The 23409-nt window shown below is 45.0% G+C and overlaps 1 protein-coding gene across 3 annotated transcripts in view; it reads left to right on the forward strand.

The window, feature by feature from the left end:
* Positions 1 to 1078: 1078 nt before the first annotated feature.
* Positions 1079 to 23409, forward strand: part of LOC126188723 (uncharacterized) — a 342072-nt gene continuing 319741 nt past the window's right edge. For all 3 annotated transcript variants that reach the window (XM_049930334.1, XM_049930350.1, XM_049930342.1), the window contains exon 1: positions 1079 to 1203. In XM_049930334.1, the coding sequence (XP_049786291.1) occupies positions 1131 to 1203 (73 nt within the window). In that variant the 5' untranslated portion in view covers positions 1079 to 1130. The remainder of the gene's footprint in view (positions 1204 to 23409) is intronic.

A 23409-nucleotide genomic window follows, 5' to 3' on the forward strand; every position in this document is an offset into this window, starting at 1 on the left:
GTTTCATCAATAATGGTAACTGTCCTATGTGTGACTGTACCAACAAATCCAGAATCCTCTTTGTTCACTAATTTACAAAGCGCCATTTGTTTACTTATTAGCACAGAGCTAATACAGTTTAACATACATTCAAGGATTCAGTGAACAAGCGAATTACTCCTCTAACGGATAATTATAGAGGTGAGATGATTGGGGACATAATGTTGAAAGATATTGAAGGACAAGCATGGAGGAAGCGGTATGGAACAAACTATTTATCACTCTAAGCGATATGGGGGAACCATTTGTTGCTAGTTGAGGTTTATCAGTATCTGAGTGACTCTCCTTGAAATTAAAGTTCCTGAAGTGTTTCACGTTCGTTGTCCCCTAAAGCCTAGGCTGGTATGGATCTTATACCCTTGATTAATATGCCAGAACAAATCCTCTCATTTAATAACGACGAACTAGCAATAGACTTTCGAAAGGACAAAATTTAGATTTTTGTTAGGGACCTTAAAAGTATAAAAACAGCAATTAGCTATATGAAAACATCTTCATTCACTATTGTTTGTTGCTCAATTATGTCTGACGCGTTTAGCAGCAAAATTCTATTCTCGAAAACCACAATCTATGTTTTTCCGGCTTGCATTTTCGTCAGTTTTCCACATTCCTTTTGCCTTTGCATTTTTCTCGCCTTCCTAGGAGGAAAATCTCACGCATATCTTAAGTTCAAATTTTCGCAATTTTCAAATATTGCCGCATTTTAAACCACGAAAAATATAAACAAACTGGGTGGATACTTTTGTCTCTCGTTGTCTTCTGGAAGAGACGTAACGAAATGCTGAAGACCCTTGGTAACTACAATTTCTCCAAGGTAGTTACAGATCTACGCGAAAGTGGCAGCATTTGTCAGGAGTCGGTCATCGGAATCGCATGTAATATGCCGATAAAAGGGAATCTGCCTTACCGGCGACCACCGCAGCTGCCGCTAGCGAGTTCCTTATAGTTGGGATTTCGGCCGCTAGGGGCGCTGCGATCGCGAACCTCCTGGCGGGCGCCTCGAGTTGTGGACGCCACGAGAGCGAGGCATTGTTGCATGCGGCCGCGCATCGCGAGGTCCACCTGGAAGGTAGCAGAAGTCCCAGGACAGCATGGACTGGCCTGTGTGTCTGCGGCTGCTGTTGCTGCTCACGGCTGCGGCGCTAGTAGGTGTCGCAGCGGAAGGTGAGTTACAGGCCATCAACTTCTGTGTGATTCTTGCCAGCTGTGTAGTACACAGTTAACATCGTGTTCGCGCGTTACAATTTACTGATTGCGGTTCCGTGTTAAGCTTGTTATTCTGAATCCATTTTCAAAGTGTTTAATACCGTGTACAGGTAAAGGGTCTGTGAACTAACCTTATACTATCTGATCGTTTTGTGAATAGTGTAGATTGCAGTTGTTGCATCAAACTCTGGCGCCTGTGTTTTAAGAGAAGAGCTTGTAAACATATCGCAGTAGTTTTCAGCGCTGTTTCTGGCTTGGAATACAGATATATGAACCAGTTCACGAAACGTTGTGGTGTCCTATAAGCTGATTACGTCAAACTGACGTTTGTTTTTCGAATTTCTGGCAACAATTAATTCGATACATCAAATATTCTTAAAGTAAATTTTCGCTGTTCGTGAAATAACGCCTGGTAAACGAATTAATATATCGAATATAGCATACATAAAGTAGCAAAACTTCGCAAACTGATTTTATGGGAAATAGTAAGCATAGATATTAGGTACTGTTTTGTTTGTCGTTGGAGGAAGTTTCATCCATCCAGTATACAGTACTGTAATACACGAGTTTCACGCTAAGGGCATAGATATAGTCCCATATTTCTATGCAGACATCTTTATACAGGCATCGAATCATTCAGAGGACACTTGTCTCCAACATCCGATGGACGGCGTTATTCATTAACAGCAGTCGGCTTTACGACTGTATTGAATGAATGGATAAGTTGTGAACTTGCCGATGTATCTGTGTATACTGTTAATATGTAACACTTAATCAATTACATTTCTTGTTCAGCATTACCGAATGAACAAAAAAAGGTTCTTGCAGCTCTGTGACAGTCACACAGATCTTTTACACAGAAGTTATCTTTATTCATTGCTCTTAAAGTTTTCTACAAAAATTTTGGATATTGTTTCTGATGCGTATGATGGTCGTTCCGATGTTTTTTTGAATGTTGGCTTGAGCCGAGTACTCGGGAAGTCACTTGGCCCTGGCATTTTTGAAGGAAGCATTTCAATATCGCCGGCCGAGATGGCCGAGCGGTTCTTGGCGCTACAGTCAGGAACCGCGCGACCACAACGGTCGCAGGTTCGAATCCTGCCACGGGCTTGGATGAGTGTGATGTCCTTAGGTTAGTTAGGTTTAAGTAGTTCTAAGTTCTAGGGGACTGATGACCTCAGAAGTTAAGTCCCATAGTGCTCAGAGCCATTTGAACCACTTCAATATTCACTTCAAATAATGCCACGTCGAGCTTAAATTTTCCGAGTGGATTATAATCCTGGATCCTTAAAACAGTTTACAGATGACCTAGCACGGCCTGGATAATTGATAGTGTAAAGAAATCAGAAGTACTCACACAGCGAGCGCGAAACCCCGATCGCTGCAGACCTTACAGACATTTGATGATGAATTTGACGAGTAATGACTGTATTATGTAGTAACAACAGTCGGGTGTTTTAGAAAATAGCAAGAGCCATTATTTTCATTTCTTTTTTGACACTAGTCAAGAGCCAGGTTATCGAAACATAAATTACCATGGTAAATGCATTTTATTGATACTAGAGGACTACGTCATTATCTGTTAGTGTCATGTGAACTATAGGGGGTTGCTTACTGTTAACGATGTTTCTAAGACGTATGTTTAGGTGTGCATCACCTCGGCGTCTCATAAGCGCTATCGCTCAAATATATATCCACAGCTTCAACTGTACTCTGCAAGTCACGTTGCAGTGTGTGCCACGAAAACTGCTTCTTGTTATCGCTTCCCTGTTTAGTTTGCTATAGGTGCGTGGGCAAAACGATTTTCAGTGAACCTCCGGGTGAGCTCTGATTTCTCGGATTCTGTCGAGTGATCACTTCGCGAGACATATATGGGAGGAACCAGCAGAACCCACTACTTTATCCTCCGCGGAGAGTGTTCATCAGAGACAAGAGTATCGGCGGGACTGTCCCAGGAGTCACTCTTATTCTCTATACACGCTGAAAAGTCAAATAAGCTGGTACACCTGTCTAATATTGTGTAGGGCCCCGCGAACACGCAGAACTGCCGCAACACGACGTGGCATGGACTCGGCTAATGTCTGCAGTAGTGCTGGAGGGATTTGACACCATGAATCCTGCAGCGCTGTCCATAAATCCATAAGAGTAATAGGGGGTGGAGACTTGTTCTGAAGAGCACATTGCAAGACATCGCAGATATGCTCAGTAATGTTCATGTCTGGGGAGTTTGGTGGCGAGCGAAAGCATCTAAGCGCAGAAGAGTGTTCCTGGAGCCACTCTGTAGCAATTCTGGACGTGTGGGATGTCGCATTGTCCTGCTAGAATTGCTCAAGTTCGTCTGAATGCACAATGGACACGAATGAATGCAGGTGATCAGACAGGATGCTTACGTACCTGTCACCTGTTAGTCGTATCTAGAAGTATCAGGGGTCCCATATCACTCCAACTGCAGAGCCTCTACCAGCTGGAACAGTCGCCTACTGACATGGAGGGTCCATGCATTCATGATGTTGTCTCCAAACCCGCACATGTCCATCCGCTCGATACAATTTGAAATGAGACTCGTCCGACCACGCAATATGTTTCCAAGCATCAACAGTCCAATTTTGGTGTTGACGTGCCCAGGAGAGGCGTAAAGCTTTGTGCCGTGCAGTTATTAAAAGTACACGAGTGGGCTTTCGGCTCCGAAAACTCGTACCGATGATGTTTCGTTGAATGGTTTGCACGCTAACACTTTTTGACGGCTCAGCATTGAAATATGCATCAATTTGCGGCGTCACGTTGAACGATTCTCTTCAGTCGTCGTTGGTTGCGTTCTGGCAGAATCTTTTTCCGGACGCAGCGATGTCGGACATTTGATGTTTTACGGGATTCCTGGTATTCACGGTACACTCGTGAAATGGTCGTATGGGAAAATCCCCACTTCATAGCTACCTCGGAGATGCTGTGTCGCATCGCTCGTGCGCCGAATATAACATCACGTTCGAATTTACTTAAATCTTGATAAGTTCCGTTTATAGCAGCAATAACAGATCGAACAACTGAGCTAGACACTTCTTGCCATACATAGGCGTTGCCGATCGCAGCGGCGTATTCTGCCTGTTTACATAACACTGTATTTAAATACATACGCCTATACCAGTTTCTTGGTTGTTTCAGTTTATAAAGGGTCAGACAAATATAAACGAAATAAGAAAAAAGTAAGTAAATTGTTTATTGTACCAATAGTAATGGGCATAACTGTTAATACATTTGAGCGGTTCTAGGCGCTTCAGTCCGGAACCGCGCTGCTGCTACGGTCGCAGGTTCGAATCCTGCCTAGGGCGTGGATGTGTGTGATGCCCTTAGGTTAGTTAGGCTTAAGTAGTTCTAAGTCTAGGGAACTGATGATGTCAGGTGTTAAATCCCATAGTGCTTAGAGCCATTTGAACCATTTGTTAATACATTATCCCACTGTGAGACAAGACGGCCAATGCCTTCATGGAAAGATGTTTCCGGTTGCCTACGAAACCAGGACTGTACCAACGCGAGCACCTCCTTGCCTGAAGCAAATCGACGGCCACGAATGTCTTTCTTCATATGTTGGTAAGACTGTTTAGACTGCGCTGCAGAAGCTTCGCTGGGAAGCCCTTACGTCTTCCATACAGTCCTGATCTCTCCCCAAGCTATTTCCATATTTCTGGAGCCCCGAAGAAAGACATTCGTGGTCGTCGGTTTACTTCGAAGAAGTGCACGACTGGGTACAATCATTGTTCCGTAGGCAACCGCCAACATTTTTTCCATGAAGGTATTGACAGTCTTGTCTCACAGTGGGATGAATGAATTAACATTTACGGCGATTACTAGGTAAATAGTAAATAGTTCACTTACTTTTTTCTATCTGTCTTCTTTTCATTGGACTGCTCCTTGTACATAAATGATATGACGGACAGGGTTCGCACCAATCTGTCGCTGTTTGCTGATGATGCTGCTGTGCACGGGAAGGTGTCGTCCTTGGGCGATACAGGATGACTTAGACAACACTGCTAGTCGTTGTGATGAATGGGAGCTTGCTCTAAATGTAAGCACTGAAAATTAATGCAGATAAGTAGGAGAAACGATCCCTTATCGTTAGAATACAATTTTAATACATTTACGTCGATTAAGTATCTAGGCGCAACGTTGCAAAGCGATATGAAATGGAGCGAGAACGTAAGGACGGTAGTAGGGATGGCGAACGGTCGACTTAAGTTTACTGGTGGAATTAATGAAAGTGGTTCATCTGGAAGGAGACCGCGTATGAAACAATAGTGCGACCCTTTCTTGACTACTACTCGAGTGTTTGGTTTCTCCAGCATGACGGATTAAAGGTAAACATCGACGCAATTCAGAGGTGTGCTGTTAGGTTTGTTACAGTAGGTTTTGTCAACACGCGATCGTTACGGAGATGTTTCGTGAATTCATGGGGGAATCTCTGAAGCGAAGGGAACTGGCATTTGAAGCTGACTGCAGAACAGTTCTGCTGCCGCCAACGTAGGCCTACATTTCGCGTAAGGACCACAAATGTAAGAGAATTTAGGGTTCGTGCGGAGACATGTGAATAGTTCCTTTTCCCTCCTTTTATTTCCAAGTGGGACAGGAGAGGAAATGATTAGTAGTGAAACAAGGTAAACATCGTGGCTTGTATGAAGATGAACATTCAGATGAAGTAATCCGTTGCGCGACTTTTCCCTGAAAGTACCTTTTGGGTGCTTGCAGTAGAATAGATTTGCCGGCCGGTGTGGCGGAGCGGTTCTAGGCGCTACAGTCTGGAACCGCGCGACCGCTACGGTCGCAGGTTCGAATCCTGCCTCGGGCATGGATGTGTGTGATGTCCTTAGGTTAGTTAGGTTTAAGTAGTTCTAAGTTCTAGGGGACTGATGACCTCAGAAGTAAAGTTCCATAGTGCTCAGAGCCATTTAGAATAGATTTGTTACATTCTAACGAACATGTTTCTTTGCCTCGTGATGACTGGGTGTTGTGTGATGTCCTTAGGTTAGTTAGGTTTAAGTAGCTCTAAGTTCTAGGGGACTGATGACCATAGATGTTAAGTCCCATAGTGCTCAGAGCCATTTGATTTGTAACGAACATGAAGTGCTCATAGCTCTTACGGAATGCATTTAGAGCCTTTATTTACTGAACTATTTTGCTTATAATGATCGTTCCTGTTACATCCTACAATATTGACCATTTCTCTGCTGCAACAATTTACGTGTAAAAGTGACATAGTAAGTCTAACAGAAAACCTAACTGTATGTTCATCACTTCTGAAAATAAATAACACTCTGTCAACTTTATCAAATATTTGTATGCTTCTAGTAGTATCATTCACGCTAAAATCATGTACTCCCCAAATACTTCGGGACGGTTCATTATAGCTGGTTCAACATTCAACAGAATGAAACAATTATAACCATCTACGAGAGAAGCCAAGGGGTAAGAGGACCACAGTGAAACAAAGATGCAGAACAACGATATTAAAGGAGGTTAGAGTTTAGCGTTGCCTCTACGTCGACATCACTAGAAACGGAGCAGTATGTCGGTTGTGATAGGAAATCGACCTTGGCTTCTTAATGGCACCCCACATATGCTGAACACGGTTACATTTTGTGTGGCCACGGCGCCACCGCTCTCGATCTGGAGCTTCAACGACAATAGTAATCTGAATTATTACTCGCTTGAGTTGTCATGTTGCGCCGACAGGCTAATACTGATATACCACTTACGCGTTTTTCGAAGCAGAAAATAATGCCTATGAAAAAAAGTCACTTCTACAAGGTGTATGGCGGTCACTCATAGAGCTATTTCCATCTGCTCTTTTTGACTGTGCGGAACGGCTATGAGTCTAATGTACAGCACACTTTCTCCCCTCCCGAACAACCTGATAATTACCAGCTAACTCCTTTTTCTGTCTTAACGTGTAGAAGAGAAGTGGGCGGTAAAGGAACACGTGTGCATTAAGATGGTTCTGCCTTCCAAGCTTCTTCACGTACTGGGGAAATTTCACGTCAGCACTGAACGTAGCATACGATGCGGCTTCTGTGAGCTTTCCCAGCATTCGTTTTCACTGTTTACAGAAGTTGCAGACGACAGTCCGTTTTTAATCACGTTCGGTCAGAAGTAACCGTTCATTATCGAGAAGCCGAAACAGCTTGAGAGAGTCTTTTGTCACAGAAGTAATGGGAAAGCTGACTGTAAACTGTAATCAGAAATTACCAGCGAACTGTGTCTGTTTGGAACAGCGGCCGAGTCGCCATAATAACACACAGACTGCTGCGTTCACATGCGTCTTGATTACATCTGCCATTATAATCATGCACGCTATTTTAAGGGGCTACAACATGTTACTTACTATGGAAGCATGTCCTTGCAGGATAACAATCCTTAACTGTTGATTTTATGAATACATCGCAGATTTAGAATGCATTCGCTCTAATATCCAGTTCTCCCCTTTTATTTCACTAGGTAATTCTTATACCAACAAAAATCTGCAGCTACAATACGAACATCTTTCTTCGCCCAAGGATTACTTTTCTCTTAAATATAGGGGAACAGGTCAAATGTTTGTTAGCAGTGTTCAGCGGCTATTTCTGCATCCACACTCTCCACAACTTGCCGCAAAACAGGTTTAATGCCTATTTTAACAGTGATAAGTTGCAGCTCCAAATATTTTTATTGTGTTTTCAAAACATCTACGATTTTTCGTTTTTAGGAGGTGTTAGAATCTTTTTCATGCAATAAATGTCATATACAAGGCTTTCCGTCACCGTAAATAGTTTTATCACAATATTAAATTTTTTTAAAAGACAAAGCCAATAAGCTGGCTCGGCTAAGTGAAATAGAACGATACAGGCAGCTAAACAAAGTTACTTTCAACTGTTATACTGTAGATTGATCTTTTTACCTTTTTGCGTGTGTGTGTGTATGTGTGTGGTGTGTGTGTGTGTGTGTGTGTGTGTGTGTGTTCAAATGGTTTAAATGGCTCTGGGCACTATGGGACTTAACTTCTGAGATCATCAGTCCCCTAGAACTTAGAACTACTTAAACTAACTAACCTAAGGACATCACACACACCCATGCCCGAGGCAGGATTCGAACCTGCGACCGTAGCGAGTGTGTGAGTGAATGTGGTGTGTGTGTGTGTGTGTGTGTGTGTGTGTGTGTGTGTGTGTGTGTGTGTGTGTGTGTCTTTGTGTGTGTCATGTGAAACTTCTTGGTTGCTACGCTCTACCAGGAAATGTCAAAACCTAATCAATTTTCACTAGTGGCTGATCAAGTTTTATTGTATCGTAATTCTTACATGCTAATATACACTGGGGTGACAAAAGTCAGCCGGCCTTTGTGGCCGAGCGGTTCTAGGCGCTTCATTTCGGAACCGCGCTGTTGCTACAGTCGCAGGTTCGAATCCTGCCTAGGGCATGGATGTGTGTGATGTCCTTAGGTTAGTTAGGTTTAAGTAGTTCTAAGTTCTAGGGGACTGGTGACCTCAAATGTTAAGTCCCATAGTGCTCAGAGCCATTTGAACCATTTGAAAAAAGCCATGGGACAGCGATATGCACATATACAGATGGCGGTAGTGCCGCGTACACAAAGTTTAAAAGGGCAATGCCTTGGCGGAGCTGTCATTTGTACTGAGATGATTCACGTGAAAAGATTTCCGACGTGATTCTGGCCGCACGATGGGAATTAACAGACTTGGAACGCGGATTGGCATTTGAAGCTCGATGCATGGGACATTCAATTTCTGAAATCGTTAGGGAAATCAACATTTCCAGATACACAGTCTCAAGAGCGTGCCGTGAATGCCAGATTTCAAGCATTAACTCTCACCACGGACAAGCCAGCGGCTGAAGGCCTTCAGTTAACGTCCGAGAGTAGTGGCATTTGCGTAGAGATGTGAGTGCTAACAGACAAGCAACACTACGTGAAAGAACAGCAGAAATCAATACTTTGGGACAATGCGGCGAAATTTGGCGTTAATGGACTGCGGCAGCAGACAACCGATGCCACGACATCGCCTGCAGCGCCTCTCCTGGGCTCGTGATAACGTCGGCTGGACTATGTACGACTGGAAAATCGTGGCCTGCTCAGATAAGTCCCGATTTCAGTTGGTAAGTGCTGACGGTAGGGCTAGAATGTGTTGCAGACCTCACGAAGCCATGGACCCAAGTTGTCAACAAGGCACTGTACTCGCTGGTGATGGCTCCATAATGGTGTGGACTGTGTTTACATGGAATGGGTTGGGTACTCCGCCCCAAGTGAATCGATCATTGACTCAAAATGGTTGTGCTCGACTACTTGGAGACAATTTGCAGCCAGCCATAAACTTCACACTCCCAAGCAACGATACAATTTTTATGGGCGACAATGCGTCCTGTCACCGGGCCACAGCCGTTCGCGAGTGGTTTGAAGAATATTCTGCACAGTCCGAGCGAATTTTTTGACCATCCAGATCGCCAGACGTTAACTCCATCAAACATTTATGGGGATAATCGAGGGGTCAGTTCGTGCACAAAATACTGCACCGGCAACATTTCCGCTATTATGGGTGGCTATACAGGCGGCGTGGCTCAGTATTTCTGCAGCAGACTTGCAACGACTTGTTGAGCCCATGCACTTCGCGTTGCTGTATTACGGCGGGCAAAAGGGGCTGCGACATGATATTAGCAGCTGTCCCATGGCTCTTCACATCATTGTATCCTTTGTGTTTTATGGTCCAGTAACATTATTTTTTGACAATAAGCAGGACATACGTAAGCATAGCAGTTGAATACCGAGCTACATTGTCAGAATCATCGTCAATGATACTCCATAACGATTAAGCGATTGGAAGAAACTACGAACAATATTAATCTGGCAAGAGTTTGTCATTTATGTTTATCTGTTTTTCTTCCAGTCGATATCAATAACATTAGAGAAACAGCACAAGATCTGTGTAGGGGAGGGAGAGAGGGAGGGGTGGACCGTATTTTTGCTCATGGAACCATTGCAGATTTCACATAGAGTTACTTATGGAAACCTTGGAAAACGTAAATCACGTTAACCGGACGACTATTTCAACACATTTCCTCCCGGGTACAATTCTCGTGTCGGTCTGCTGCTCTTCTGAGCACGCGTGTTGCCGCTTACCAACAATGTATTGTCATGAGATCAATGAGCGAATAGCAATACTGGTTATTCCTTTCGCCGATGTTCGTGGTTCAACACGCTGACAATTGTGAAAAGTGAATGTAAATACTCACTGTCAAATTAATAGTAACAGACTAAGCCGTTCTTTTCATGTGTAACTTTCAGTAAGGTGGTCGTCAGAAAGCTTTCATATTCAGACTCTTCGTAATTGTGCAAGCAAAGCCATATTAGGGGGAACATCCTTTCTTTTCTTTACAAGTGAAATGCTATCTGACTGATCCCACTTGAAGCTCTGCTGCACACAAAGTTGCAGAGATCTTTGTTAAATAATGGAGTTCAGTTGTTCACCGAACTGTATGATCGTACCGCTGTATGACCGGAGATCTCATCTGAAAACTTTCTCCGTTCTTCATTAAAAGCTAACCAGCGTTCCATCTTGAATGAAATCACATTCTACGAGATTTCCGCAGCTCATGGCCTAGTGGTGCCGGCACGGTAGCTCAGCGTATTCGGGCGTAAAGTTAGCGGCCCTCTGTAATAAAAAAAACCTGAGTGAATGGATCAACGCAGAACTTGAACGGGTGTCATAGGACGTCCACTCCGGACAAGAGCAACGAACATCAACGAAACAAAATGAGAAAAAAGCGCAGCTACCTCTGATCACGAAGTCCTGGGTTGGGGATTTTCTTCGCCGGGAACTTGATGATTGTCTTATCCTCATTATAATTCCGGAAATAGCGAGAGTGGAAAGTGGCAAGATTGGGAATTCGTATGGGCCCTGATAACCACGCCGCTGAGCGCCTCATAAACCAAAATCATCATCAATCTGCGGATTCAAATGGTTCAAATGGCTCTAAACACTATGGGACTTAACATCTAAGGTCATCAATCCCCTAGACTTAGAACTACTTAAACCTAACTAATCTAAGGACATCACACACATCCATGCCCGAGGCAGGATTCGAACCTGCGACCGTAGCAACAGCGTGGTTCCGGACTGAAGCGCCTAGAACCGCTTGGCTACACCGGCCAGCCACTCTGCGGGACTTGTTATCCTGTTAAGTGTATTTTACTACTGGTCAGAATTACTGTACGCTCTCCGTTCAAATCTGCGCTGGTCCATAGCTAATGGAGTACGGATGTAGATGGGGCTGGGACGACGTTGGAAGTTACTATATCAAGAACATGAATCTGATACGCTTCTATTAAGATGAGAGTGCAGTAAGTTGTATGTTACTTAGCTTTGGTTCCCATTTTCTAGAATTTAGTTGCAAACGACAATATTCAAAGAACTTGGTCGAGAAGGGAAAGATCAGCAAATCATAAAGTTTATTTGCGGTCAAGTTTGGAGAACGGTTGTGAACTTGAAAGACGTTGTGAATGAATTCGTAGAATAAACGATTCTTCCAACAGCTTAGGCCTCCTTAATTTTTTCATTAACAGATGGTCGATAATATACGGGGTGAGGCAGCTAGGATATTCCACCCCAAATATATCCAGAATGAATAAATAAATCGCGGTGCTGTTTTCGTCCAGTTATAGCGGACAATATGGCGAATTTCCTGACCTACTCAAATAATTTTTATCGTTTATAGTTTCCCAGCACCAAATTTGTCATTTTCTAATGGGACAATATGCTTTTATCTGTGGCATTTGAATGAAGCTCCTAAGAGAAGTTCAACGACGTATCTTGTGTGGGACTCGATCAAATGGTATCAAGATAACAGTGCCGCAATCCATTGTTCCGCCGTCACGAGAATAGGTTCCGTATTACACCAAATGTAAGCTAACACGTAACTCGGGTGTGGGTCGTGTATATATTATGACGGCTGTCATAACAAGTGCCCAAAGCTTGACCCTGAGCATTGCTATACGCTATAAATAAAGTGGTTATGGAGAAACAATACTACAGGACGAATTTCAAGTGGAGTTAATGATCTCACAGGCCCGTTTTATAAGGCACTATTTTCGTGCCTTCGGGAGTTTTCGGTGTTTCCTAATAGACGCCTTGTTTTAATTTCCCGCTACAGGAAAAAGATTATAGTTGTTAAACCTGGTCAGCATGCAGAAAATTTTGAGTTTCCTGAAAGGCTGTTAAACTGCTCTCTAAATGTCCTCTTAACGAAATGGGAGGGACATTCGTCATGTTGGTACCACATTGTTTGCCGTTTGTCCAGCATACAGCCGCTCCGATGCTCTAACAGTTTGGTGACATTCGTCATAAACGATATTTACGTTTTCGACTGAAGTATACATCTTGAATCTCTGACTAACTTTACGAGCAACTTATCTGACTGCTACAACAGCAGAACGCAATCTCATTGGCTTCAAGCACGCAGGCAAATACATGAAATATACCTGAGCTGTGTATTTGCTTACATTTGGTATAACAGGTCAGACGTTTGTGGAGCGTCTTCCCTGTCCGGGGACTGTGGTTTCCTGCGTTGTTATATTGATATTATTTGATCAAGTTCCATACAAGTTATCTCGTTGAAGTTCTCCTATAAGTTTCTTGCAAATTCGACGACTATAAACGATGAAAATTACTTGCAAAAGTCTAGAAATTCGCCATATTGTCCGCTGTAACTTGGCGAAAACCACAGCTCGATTTATTTATTAATTCTGGATTTATTTGGAATTGCCCGTTTTAGCTGCTTGACCGTATAAGACCCGTCATGCGCATTTTCTCTGGTGTTTTGGCAGATATTTCAAATTCTGTTTTTACGATGTTGGGGCGTGAGCGGAAGACGGCCTAACGGTGTGCGGGACCGTAGCCCAGCTTCATGGAGACGGTTGCGAATGGTCCTCGCCGATACCCCAGGAGCAACAGTGTCCCTAATTTACTGGGAAGTGGCGGTGCGGTCCCCTACGGCACTGCGTAGGATCCTACGGTCTTGGCGTGCATCCGTGCGTCGCTGCGGTCCGGTCCCAGGTCGACGGGCACGTGCACCTTCCGCCGACCACTGGCGACAACATCGATGTACTGTGGAGACCTCACGCCCCACGTGTTGAGCAATTCGGCGGTACGTCCACCCGGCCTCCCGCATGCCCACTATACGCCCTCGCTCAAAGTCCGTCAACTGCACATACGGTTCACGTCCACGCTGTCGCGGCATGCTACCAGTGTTAAAGACTGCGATGGAGCTCCGTATGCCACGGCAAACTGGCTGACACTGACGGCGGCGGTGCACAAATGCTGCGCAGCTAGCGCCATTCGACGGCCAACACCGCGGTTCCTGGTGTGTCCGCTGTGCCGTGCGTGTGATCATTGCTTGTACAGCCCTCTCGCAGTGTCCGGAGCAAGTATGGTGGGTCTGACACACCGGTGTCAATGTGTTCTTTTTTCCATTTCCAGGAGTGTATGATTACACTGCAGCACAATGTGCACTCGATGTAGACATACGATTATCCTCGCAAGGCAGTGTCTGACGAGAAGCGCGAGTTGCTGTCTTGAATTGACACTAACTATCGTACACAATGAACCGATGAAAATATAACACACTATGTTATGTTATGTTGCAAATAGATTATCGACGGACGTGATCGCTAGACCGCCACATTGCACATTATTCTTATGTGTCTTCTTTTTCGGGGTTTCCCCCTGGAGTAAGACATTCGCTACCTCCACAGGCCTCATTCGTTCCAGTCATCAGGTCTGATATCTATCTTCCATTGTTTCCTGTAAATATTTTTCCCATCTTATTGCTGGCCTTCCTCTCCTTCTTCCGGGTGGCTCCCAGCTTAAAATCTGTGGCTAGATATTCTGTGTACGTGTCATAACACTGCAGCGCTCTATACTCCAAAACTTTTGTTATAGAGCACGTTGTCTCCGTACCTCCTCAATCCAATTCCAATCTTGCCTCGGTAACTGGAGACATCTTCTCTTATAGTCCGTTCCCACTGTTCCAATTTCCTCCATAAGTTTCCTTAACTGAGGGTGCATACCAGCTCCATACAGAACAATGAAATATTCTTCTCTTAGTTTCCTGCCGAATGTCATAAACTCATATTTTCCCACCCAGATCTTCAGTATCCCTCTTTCCCATTGCTATTCTGGAACAAATAATTATACAATGCTGGTCATTAAAACTGCCTACACCAAGAAGAAATGCAGATGATAAACGGGTATTCATTGGACAAATATATTATACTAGAACTGACATGTGATTACATTTTCACGCAATTTGGGTGCATAGATCCTGAGAAATCAGTACCCAGAACAACCACCTCTGGCCGTAATAACGGCCTTGATACGCCTGGGCAATCAAACAGAGCTTGGCTGGCGTGTACAGGTACAGCTGCCCTTGCAGCTTAAACACGATAACACAGTTCATCAAGAGTAGTGACTGGCGTCGTGTGACGAGCCAGTTGCTCGGCCACCATTGACCAGACGTTTTCAATTGGTGAGCGATCTGAAGAATGTGCTGGCCAGGGCAGCAGTCGAACATTTTCTGTATCCAGAAAGGCTTGTACAGGACCTGCAACATGCGGTCGTGGATTATCCTGCTGATATGTAGGGTTTCGCATGGATCGAATGATGAACAGAGCCACGGGTCGTAACACATCTGAAATGTAACGTCCACTGTTCAAAGTGCCGTCAATGTGAACAAGAGGTGACCAAGACGTGTAACCAATCGCACGCCGTACCATTACGCCGGGTAATACGCCAGTATGGCGATGACGAATACACGCTTCCAATGTGCGTTCACTGCGATGTCACCAAACTCGGATGCGACCATCATGATGTCGTAAACGGAACCTGGATTCATCCGAAAAAATGACGTTTTGCCATACGTGCACCCAGGTTCGTCGTTGAGTACACCATCGCAGGCGCTCCTGTCTGTGATGCAGCGTCAAAGGTAATCGCAGCCATGGTCTCCGAGTTGATAGTCCATGCTGCTGCAAACGCCATCGAACTGTTCGTGCAGATGGTTGTTGTCTTTCAAACGTCCCCATCTGTCGACTCAGGGATCGAGACGTGGCTGCACTATCCGTTACAGCCATGCGGATAAGATGCTTGTCATCTCGACTGCTAGTGGTACGAGGCCGTTGGGATCCAGCATGGCGTTCCGTATTACCCTCCTAAACCCACCGATTCCATATTCTGCTAACAGTCATTGGATCTCGACCAACGCGAGCAGTAATGTCGCGATACGTTAAACTGCATTCGCGATAGGCTACAATGCGACCTTTATCAAAGTCGGAAACGTGATGGTACGCATTTATCCTCCTTACACGAGGCATCACAACAATGTTTCACCAGGCAACGCCGGTCAACTGCTGTTTGTGTATGAGAAATCGGTTGGAAAGTTTCTCATGTCAGCACGTTGTACGCCACCGGTGCCAACCTTGTGTGAATGCTCTGTAAAGCTAACCATTGGCATATCACAGCATCTTCTTCCTGTCGGTTAAATTTCGCATCTGTAGCACGTCATCTTCGTGGTGTAATAATTTTAATGTCCAGTAGTGTATATGTATATAATTTCATTCTAACGAGTTGCATGGTCGGATATATAACGATATTAGTATGTACAATACAATGAAATGATTACCTCCAGCCGCATACAGGCGTTGATATAAGACAACGGGGACAATTGAAAATGTGTGCCCCGACCGGGACTCGATCCCTTGATCTCCTACTTACAGGGCAGACGCTCTATCTAGCTGAGCCACCGAAGACACAAGGATAGTGCTACTGCAGGAACTTATTTCTGGAGCGCCTCCCGCGAGACCCACATTCGCATCTTATTGTCCCACACTATATTCTTAGTGCCCCTGCCAATTATACTCATTACTAGCGGGATTACTGCCGATTTCAGTCAGCTTTCGGGTACTGTTTGTGCATCCGCACAGAAGAAGATGGTCAAATGGCCGGTGAGCCAAGATGGTATGTATTCTTTCGGACAAGCAGTAAACATTCTACAAGGTTGTTCTTGTGATAGATTATCATGGCGTCCATTAAAAATTATTTAAATATATCTTACCAATAGTCAAGCAGCGGTCCTCATCACTGTCAATCTGAATGCTGCCAAGGGATCCACGACCGTGCGATAGTTGATGCGTAAGGGACACACATATAGAAGACGTGAAGTGAGTGGAAAGAACATCCGCGACGTGAACATAATCTGGACATGTCCAACTGCAATACTCGCATGAAATCTCTGGCTGTTAGAACCACCTTACGGGGGCTGGACAAAAATACGGAACCGGAGGGAGAAATGTTGCAAGTATCAGTCGTGGTCAGGGAAGTGTCCTGTGTAGTTGTGAGTGCATTATGTCGGAGCTGATAGTAAGTCAAGTAGAACGTGGGTGTGTTGTTGGTGCTGGTATGGTTCAAGTGGCTCTGAGCACTATGGGTCTTAACATCTATGGTCATCAGTCCCCTAGAACTTAGAACTACTTAACCCTAACTAACCTAAGGACAACACGCAACACCCAGTCATCACGAGGCAGAGAAAATCCCTGACCCCGCCGGGAATCGAACCCGGGAACCCGGGTGGCGCTGGTATGATGGGGACTTCTGTTACCAAGATAGCCGGAGTGTTTGGTATTTCAAGAGGTACCGTATCGAAGATTCATACCGCACACAGGGAAAGCAGGAAAACATCACCCAGTACATCACGATAGAGGCAAAAGTTAGTGTTGAGTGACTGCGACAGACGGAGAGTGTTGTGACAACAAGTAAGTCATAGCAGAACTGAATGTTGCACTCGTGAACCCTGTCGGCACCGAAACAACACGAAAGGAGCTCAACAAGCACGGAATTGCAGTGCGAATGGGAACTCCAGAGCCACTGATCAGCGATGCAAATGCCCGTAATCGGCCTAAGGCATAAAACATGGGCTATGAGGCAATGGAAGGAAGTTGTTTGGTCGGATGAGTCATATTTCATACTGTTTGCATCTTCTGACCGAAAGTGAAACACGGCGGGAGTTCGATGATGGTTTGGGCAGCTAGAGAGTGGTGTTCATGGGCCCATGGTTACTCTGCAAGGTCGCATTACTGTCAAGAATTATGTGACCATTTTGCGTAACTAAGTCCATCCCTGTTCAGAGATGATAAAGTCCGTGTCCACAGCATCGCTCAGGACTGGTTTTGTGAGCACGAGGATGAATTGTCGCATCTCCCGTGACCACCACTGTCGCCAGATCTCAATATTACTGAACCTTCGTGGTCTACATTGGAGAGAAAAGGACGTGGTAGCTATCCATCATTGTTACGTGAACTCACCTTTATTCTGCAATACTAATGGTATGATATTCCCTTGAAAATCAAACAAGATCTGTGTTTATCCATTCCGAGACGACAGGGAGCTGTCCAGAATGTTGACGGGTGTCCTACATCGTATAAAGCATGATAATGTGCCGTGTTTTTGGCGTTGGCTTGTTTTTGTCCACCCTATGCAGCTCGTTTTTCGGCAGTGTGGCGCTGTTGCATATTCAGCCCCGTCGTGTGCCCAAATTGTCACTACTTTACTTGTACTGGCTAAAGCCGCTAGCACACGGACCGCATTCGAATGTTGAGTGTGCCGACTTTCTGACGTCAAAACATGGAAAAAGCACATTTGAGACTCTTTCCAGAATGTGCAGAGCAGTATCTGACATAACAGATATTCTGAAGGTGCGTTTGAACGTTGACCAATGGGATGGAAGAACTTGTGTCACAATCGCGCCATCTGTCTTCAGTACAGACTCGCGAGACGCCATATTGGCTTTCAGTTGAAGCCCATATGTACTGTGTATATGCCGTTTGTGAGGATCAGAAAAGTGATGATCTCTCGAAAACCGTCGTTAATTGAGTGATTTCTTTTAACAAGATGACTGGAAACGCCATATTGGTGGTTAACAATTATTGTAATTTGTGTACCATGAAAGTGTGCCGCTGCAAGGCAGCGGCACACTGAGGATCCTTAAGAATGTTCTTGGTACAATTTGTTATAAGTAGATGCCAGTTAATAACATATCTACAATTTAAGCTTTCTGTAGACGTAAGATGCAAAGAATGGCCGTTCGACAATCACGGTCGGTATAGCGCAGTGAGTAGAGTTGCAGAGCAGCAAGGTAACGGTTCACGTGTTGCTGGTGTTTTCTAACAGGTTCTGATACTGTCCTGTTAGTTTGATGAAATTATATTCTATAACATTCGATGTTCTGTGAGTATAAGTGCGTTCTTTCTTGAGGAGTGAGGTAGCTAGACTGGATCAATCTACAAAACAGCTTGCACTACTTGCAGTAAGATATTCTGCACTCTCGTTTCAAGTTTCTTATTTCACATGTTATGAAGACTTCGCTGCAGTCTTCAAGTAAGAATTTACATCGCACTATTTGTAATAAACCTTTTATAAGCCGATGTCCTTACTGACTGGATATGGAACCTTCCTTTCGCCCTATAACACGTCCATGGATACTGAAGTTTTTATTTACACAGACAGAACAACATGACTAGCTTATGGACAAGGATGCAAATGTGCGTTTTAATAGATCTAACGTAGCAGTTTTACGCCCGTCCTTTCGTAAAGAGTGTGATGTGCGAGCCAGATACAGTCGACAACTGCTGCTGGAGCGCGCTGCGATCGCGTATACCACATTGAGAACACGTGCCTTATGCACGAGTCGCTGAGCGTTCACCAGGACGTTGCACTCGGTACACCAACGTTGGCGTTCGATAGCACGTCCAAGAACGAGTGAGTTTGTGGCGTCCTGAGAATGAAAATATCATAATTTGGATATAGTTCGTAATGTCTGCCCTGAAGTCGCAGGTTTCTGTGGAACCTCAAATAGGCTACATCTTCATTCGAAATTTTAGGCATAGATTATAACCTCAGAAAACAATTTGTTCAAGTGCGAAGGGTGGAATATCTTAAGTGCTTATAGATACTGTACTGGATATTTTTTGAGGTAGGTTGTCATTATTTGTCTACAAATTATCATTACTGCTTACCGGCGTTTTATTCCAGTGGGGTAGTGATTTTGTTAACATGACCCACCAGGGTAGCCGAGAGCGCTAACGCGCTGCTTCCTGGACTCCGGTAGGCGCGCCGGCCCCAGATCGACGAGGCCTGGATGTGGTTTTTAGGCGGTTTTCCACATCCCGCTAACTGAATACCGGGCTGGTCCCCATGTTCCGCCTCAGTTACAGGGCTCGCAGACATCTGAACACATTCGCACTATTCCATGGATTCCACCTGACGCAGAAAGTTGGGGTACACTATTTCCGTCCCGGGGCGTATGGGGTGGTGGCAGGAAGGGCATCCGGCCACCCCTTACAGATTAACAAATCCGATTAACTATGGCTGACCCTGCGTAACTGCGGGGCAAGGATCAAAGCGATAGATAGATAGATAGTGATTTTGTTAATATGAAGTGGTTTGCAAATGTGGTGTACGGTATGTATTTCCACTTTTAAGTGTTGAAGGTTATCAGAGTATCTTATGCTACACCTTATGCTAGTCTTTCACTCGTGTGGTAAATGATAGTCATTGAAGGTTAATTGACGTACATCTGGACAACTTTAAAAGAAATGCAGCGAAACACAGTGGTTTATAACTTGCTTATTATGTAACAGAAAGTTCCTTCCGTCATCTCATATATTCGGTTATTCCAATAACTCAGGACAGAGTGTATAGTACTCAGCAACTTCTTTACGGGACAGGAAAGCTCTTTAATAGCAGAAGCCGATATGCAGCATTCGTATCCAAGCACAAAGACGTCGTGATATCCACCTCATTCTAAGAGGTTAAAAGCGGGCCGGTGTGGCCGCGCCGTTCTAGGCGCTTCGGATGGAACCGCGCAACCACTACGGTCGCAGTTTCGAATCCTGCCTCGGGCATGGATGTGTGTGATGTCCTTAGGTTAGTTAGGTTTAAGTAGTTCTAAGTTCTAGGGGACTGATGACTTCCGATGTTAAGTCCCATAGTGCTCAGAGCCATTTGAACCGTTTGAGGTTAAAATCTAACCTACTTCATTCATAGATTCTAGCCTAACCTAACCTCTTTTGACTGTGCCAAAAACTCACGAAGGGGATCTGACGAACCATGACCACGCTATAGGCCGATGTTATTGGCCGATTTTATCGGCCGATGTTATCGGGCGATCTGTGGCGACGGTATATGACGACCGCTGTCAGTGCCACTGTGGACGCAGCCTTAACCCTCTGCTACTCGGACTTTCGGCGTGTCTGACCTCACAGACGCCGCGAGCGCTGTCACTAAGCAGAGCCCTGCCGCGCGGTCCCACACAGTTCCCACAGTGCGACGTGCCGCTGCCAGACGGCCGTGCGGCTGACGCAGTGCCGCGGCGCATGCTGGGGGACAGCGCCCGCCTTGAGGCGCCCGCGGAGCTAATTGGGCAGCGTGCAAGCAGGGCCCGGCGTGCAGCGTGCAGCGTGGAGCGTGACGAGCAAAACGAAAGGCCGCGGTGGTCCGCGCACGCCACGCCACGCCGCGGGCTCCGCGCCTGCTCTCTGCTCGGCTTCCCCTCCCCCACTCCTGTGTATGTGTGTGTGTGTGTTTTACTCCCTGGCTGCAGCGGCAGGAATGCCTCGCGCGTCCAGAACGAATGCGGACCGGACTTGCCCCCGAAGGCCACGCACTCCTCGGCAGTCGGCTAAGCTGAAACACAGGTGGATTCTGCGGTCCTCCCACCGCAACATAAAACCTGGCATTACGGCAGCGGGTGTTCCCTTGCTCCTGCCACTAGCAGTGGCGTCCCCGCATGCGCACTCTACTCGTTGGCTGGTGGGTGTACATCAGTAGAGAAAATCGAAATATGATGGTTAATAATGAATAACTTATGATCGCTGTCAACTTGACCTTAAGCCGTCGGCACACGGACCGTGCTGTCGGACGTTAACGTTGAGCGTGCCAAGTTCAACGAGCTGCTGAACGCTCAGGAACGATGCAACTTGTGCACACGGTACGTGGGCCCCAGCGTGCTATACGCGATCGCAACGCACTCCAGCGGCAGTTGAGGGATGTTTCTAGTTCGTAAATCACACTGTTTACTCAACGGGCGCGCGTGAAATTCCCACGTTAGCTCTATTAAAACACACGTTTCCTCCATCGTCCACTATAAGGAAAGTACCTTGTCCAATCAATAAGGAGACGAACTTATAGAATTTCCATTAAAAACAGTGCGGTGCAAATGTGGAATATTTCTCCGCATAAGATAAACATTATTTCATCATTCCCACATTTTAGTAAAACCCCAAGACTAGTCTTTTGATCACTGTTTCTACCCAGTAGCAGAATCTTTGCAACATGTGAATTACGAAGCTTAAAAGAAAAAGGAGCAACATATCTTTATACAAGTAGCGCAAGTTGTCCTGTAGATTAAGCCAAAGTCACCCCTCAAAAAAAGGTGAACTTATATTTACATAACATCAATTATTATAGCATACACTTACATTAAACTAATAACAAAGTATCAGTACCTAATAAAAACGCGAATGTTAGGAAAAAACGTTAATTGTAGATAATTATGTTACTAACTGAAATTTAATTATAACAAATTGTACCATTAACAATGCGTTTTGGGTGGATCTTCAGTGTGTCGCTGCCTTCAAATAGTCTACTCTCATAATATGCAAGTTACAATCATTCTTTTGCTACAAATATATGATGTTTCTCATTATTTTATTGGTACGAATCACACAACTAACAACGGGTTTTCCAGTGATTCTCAATTTTATGGTGCTCAGAAACGGCATATATACATATAGGCTTGAAATGAATGCCAATATGGCGTCTTACAACTCTGTACTGAAGGGAGACAGCGTGCGTGTGACGTAGGTGGCGTTGTGCCATCTCGTTGGTCAACGCTCAGACGCACGAGAATATCTGACATGCCAGATCTTGCTCTGCACGTTCGGAAGGACTCCCGAAAGTGCTATTCCACGCTATGACGTCAGAAACTCGGCACACTCAACGCCCAACGCTCGGATGCACGGTCCGTGTGCCGACGGCTTTATGGACAACACAGTGTTTAATTCGCCCAACATGTCACTTAATAAAATGATTCCAAATAGACTCATTAAACACGGTGTTACCTGATAGTTAATGTTAGCGATAACACCAGTCGACGTCATTCGCTTGCTGTCGACTGAGTCAGTCCCATTAATCTTATCACCGAGAATCTTCTTAGACTCCGCTTGGAAGTCGAGTGCTATGTTGGAAACAAAATTACACATGAGGGACGTATTAATGAGAGTATAGGAAGCAGAATGGTACAGACAAAGACGGCATTCTTTGCAAAGACAAATCTGTTAGCATCAAACACAGGACTTGACTTGAGGAAGGAATTTCTGAGACCATACGTTTGGAGCGCAGCATTGTGTGCAAGTGAATCATGGACTATGACACCACCTGGAAAGAGAAGACTCGAAACAGTTGAGACATGGTTTTATACAGTGATCTTGAAAACTGCAAGCACTGATGAGATAAGAAATGAGGTTTCCAACAGAATCGTCAAGGGCAGGATTCTGTGGAAAACACAGACGAGAAAATGATACAAGATGACGGGAGTTCCATGATACTGGAGCATGAAATCTGTAGGGAACGACAAAGATTGAAATGTACCCAATATAGCAAAAAAAAAAAAAAAAATTGAGGTCTTTCTATGCAAGTGTTACACTGAGGTAAAGAGGTTGGCACAGCAGAGGAATTCATGGAGGCTCGCATAAAAACAGTCTGAAGATTTACGATCAAAGCGGGCGCCATTCATGCGATAATCAGAGACACGTGGTCGCGCTACGTCCTTTAGCCTCATGCCCCAGCAGCACCCAGTACACGGGTGTTGAAAGGACGCGCATTGTTTCATTTACTGGCGCAGACGTGCCTTTACACGTAGCGTAGAACTGACGTGAAACCTCCTTCATTTGCAACTCACTGTGATCGATTGAATACACAGAATAAACGTCTACGGGCGAGAGCGCAAGACTGTAGCCTACCGCACATACTGTTCTACGTGTAAACTCACCGACAACATTTTATTCATCCTATTCAAATAGTGCACTGGTTGT

Source organism: Schistocerca cancellata, chromosome 1 (assembly GCF_023864275.1).
Source record: "Schistocerca cancellata isolate TAMUIC-IGC-003103 chromosome 1, iqSchCanc2.1, whole genome shotgun sequence".
NCBI lineage: Eukaryota > Metazoa > Arthropoda > Insecta > Orthoptera > Acrididae > Schistocerca > Schistocerca cancellata.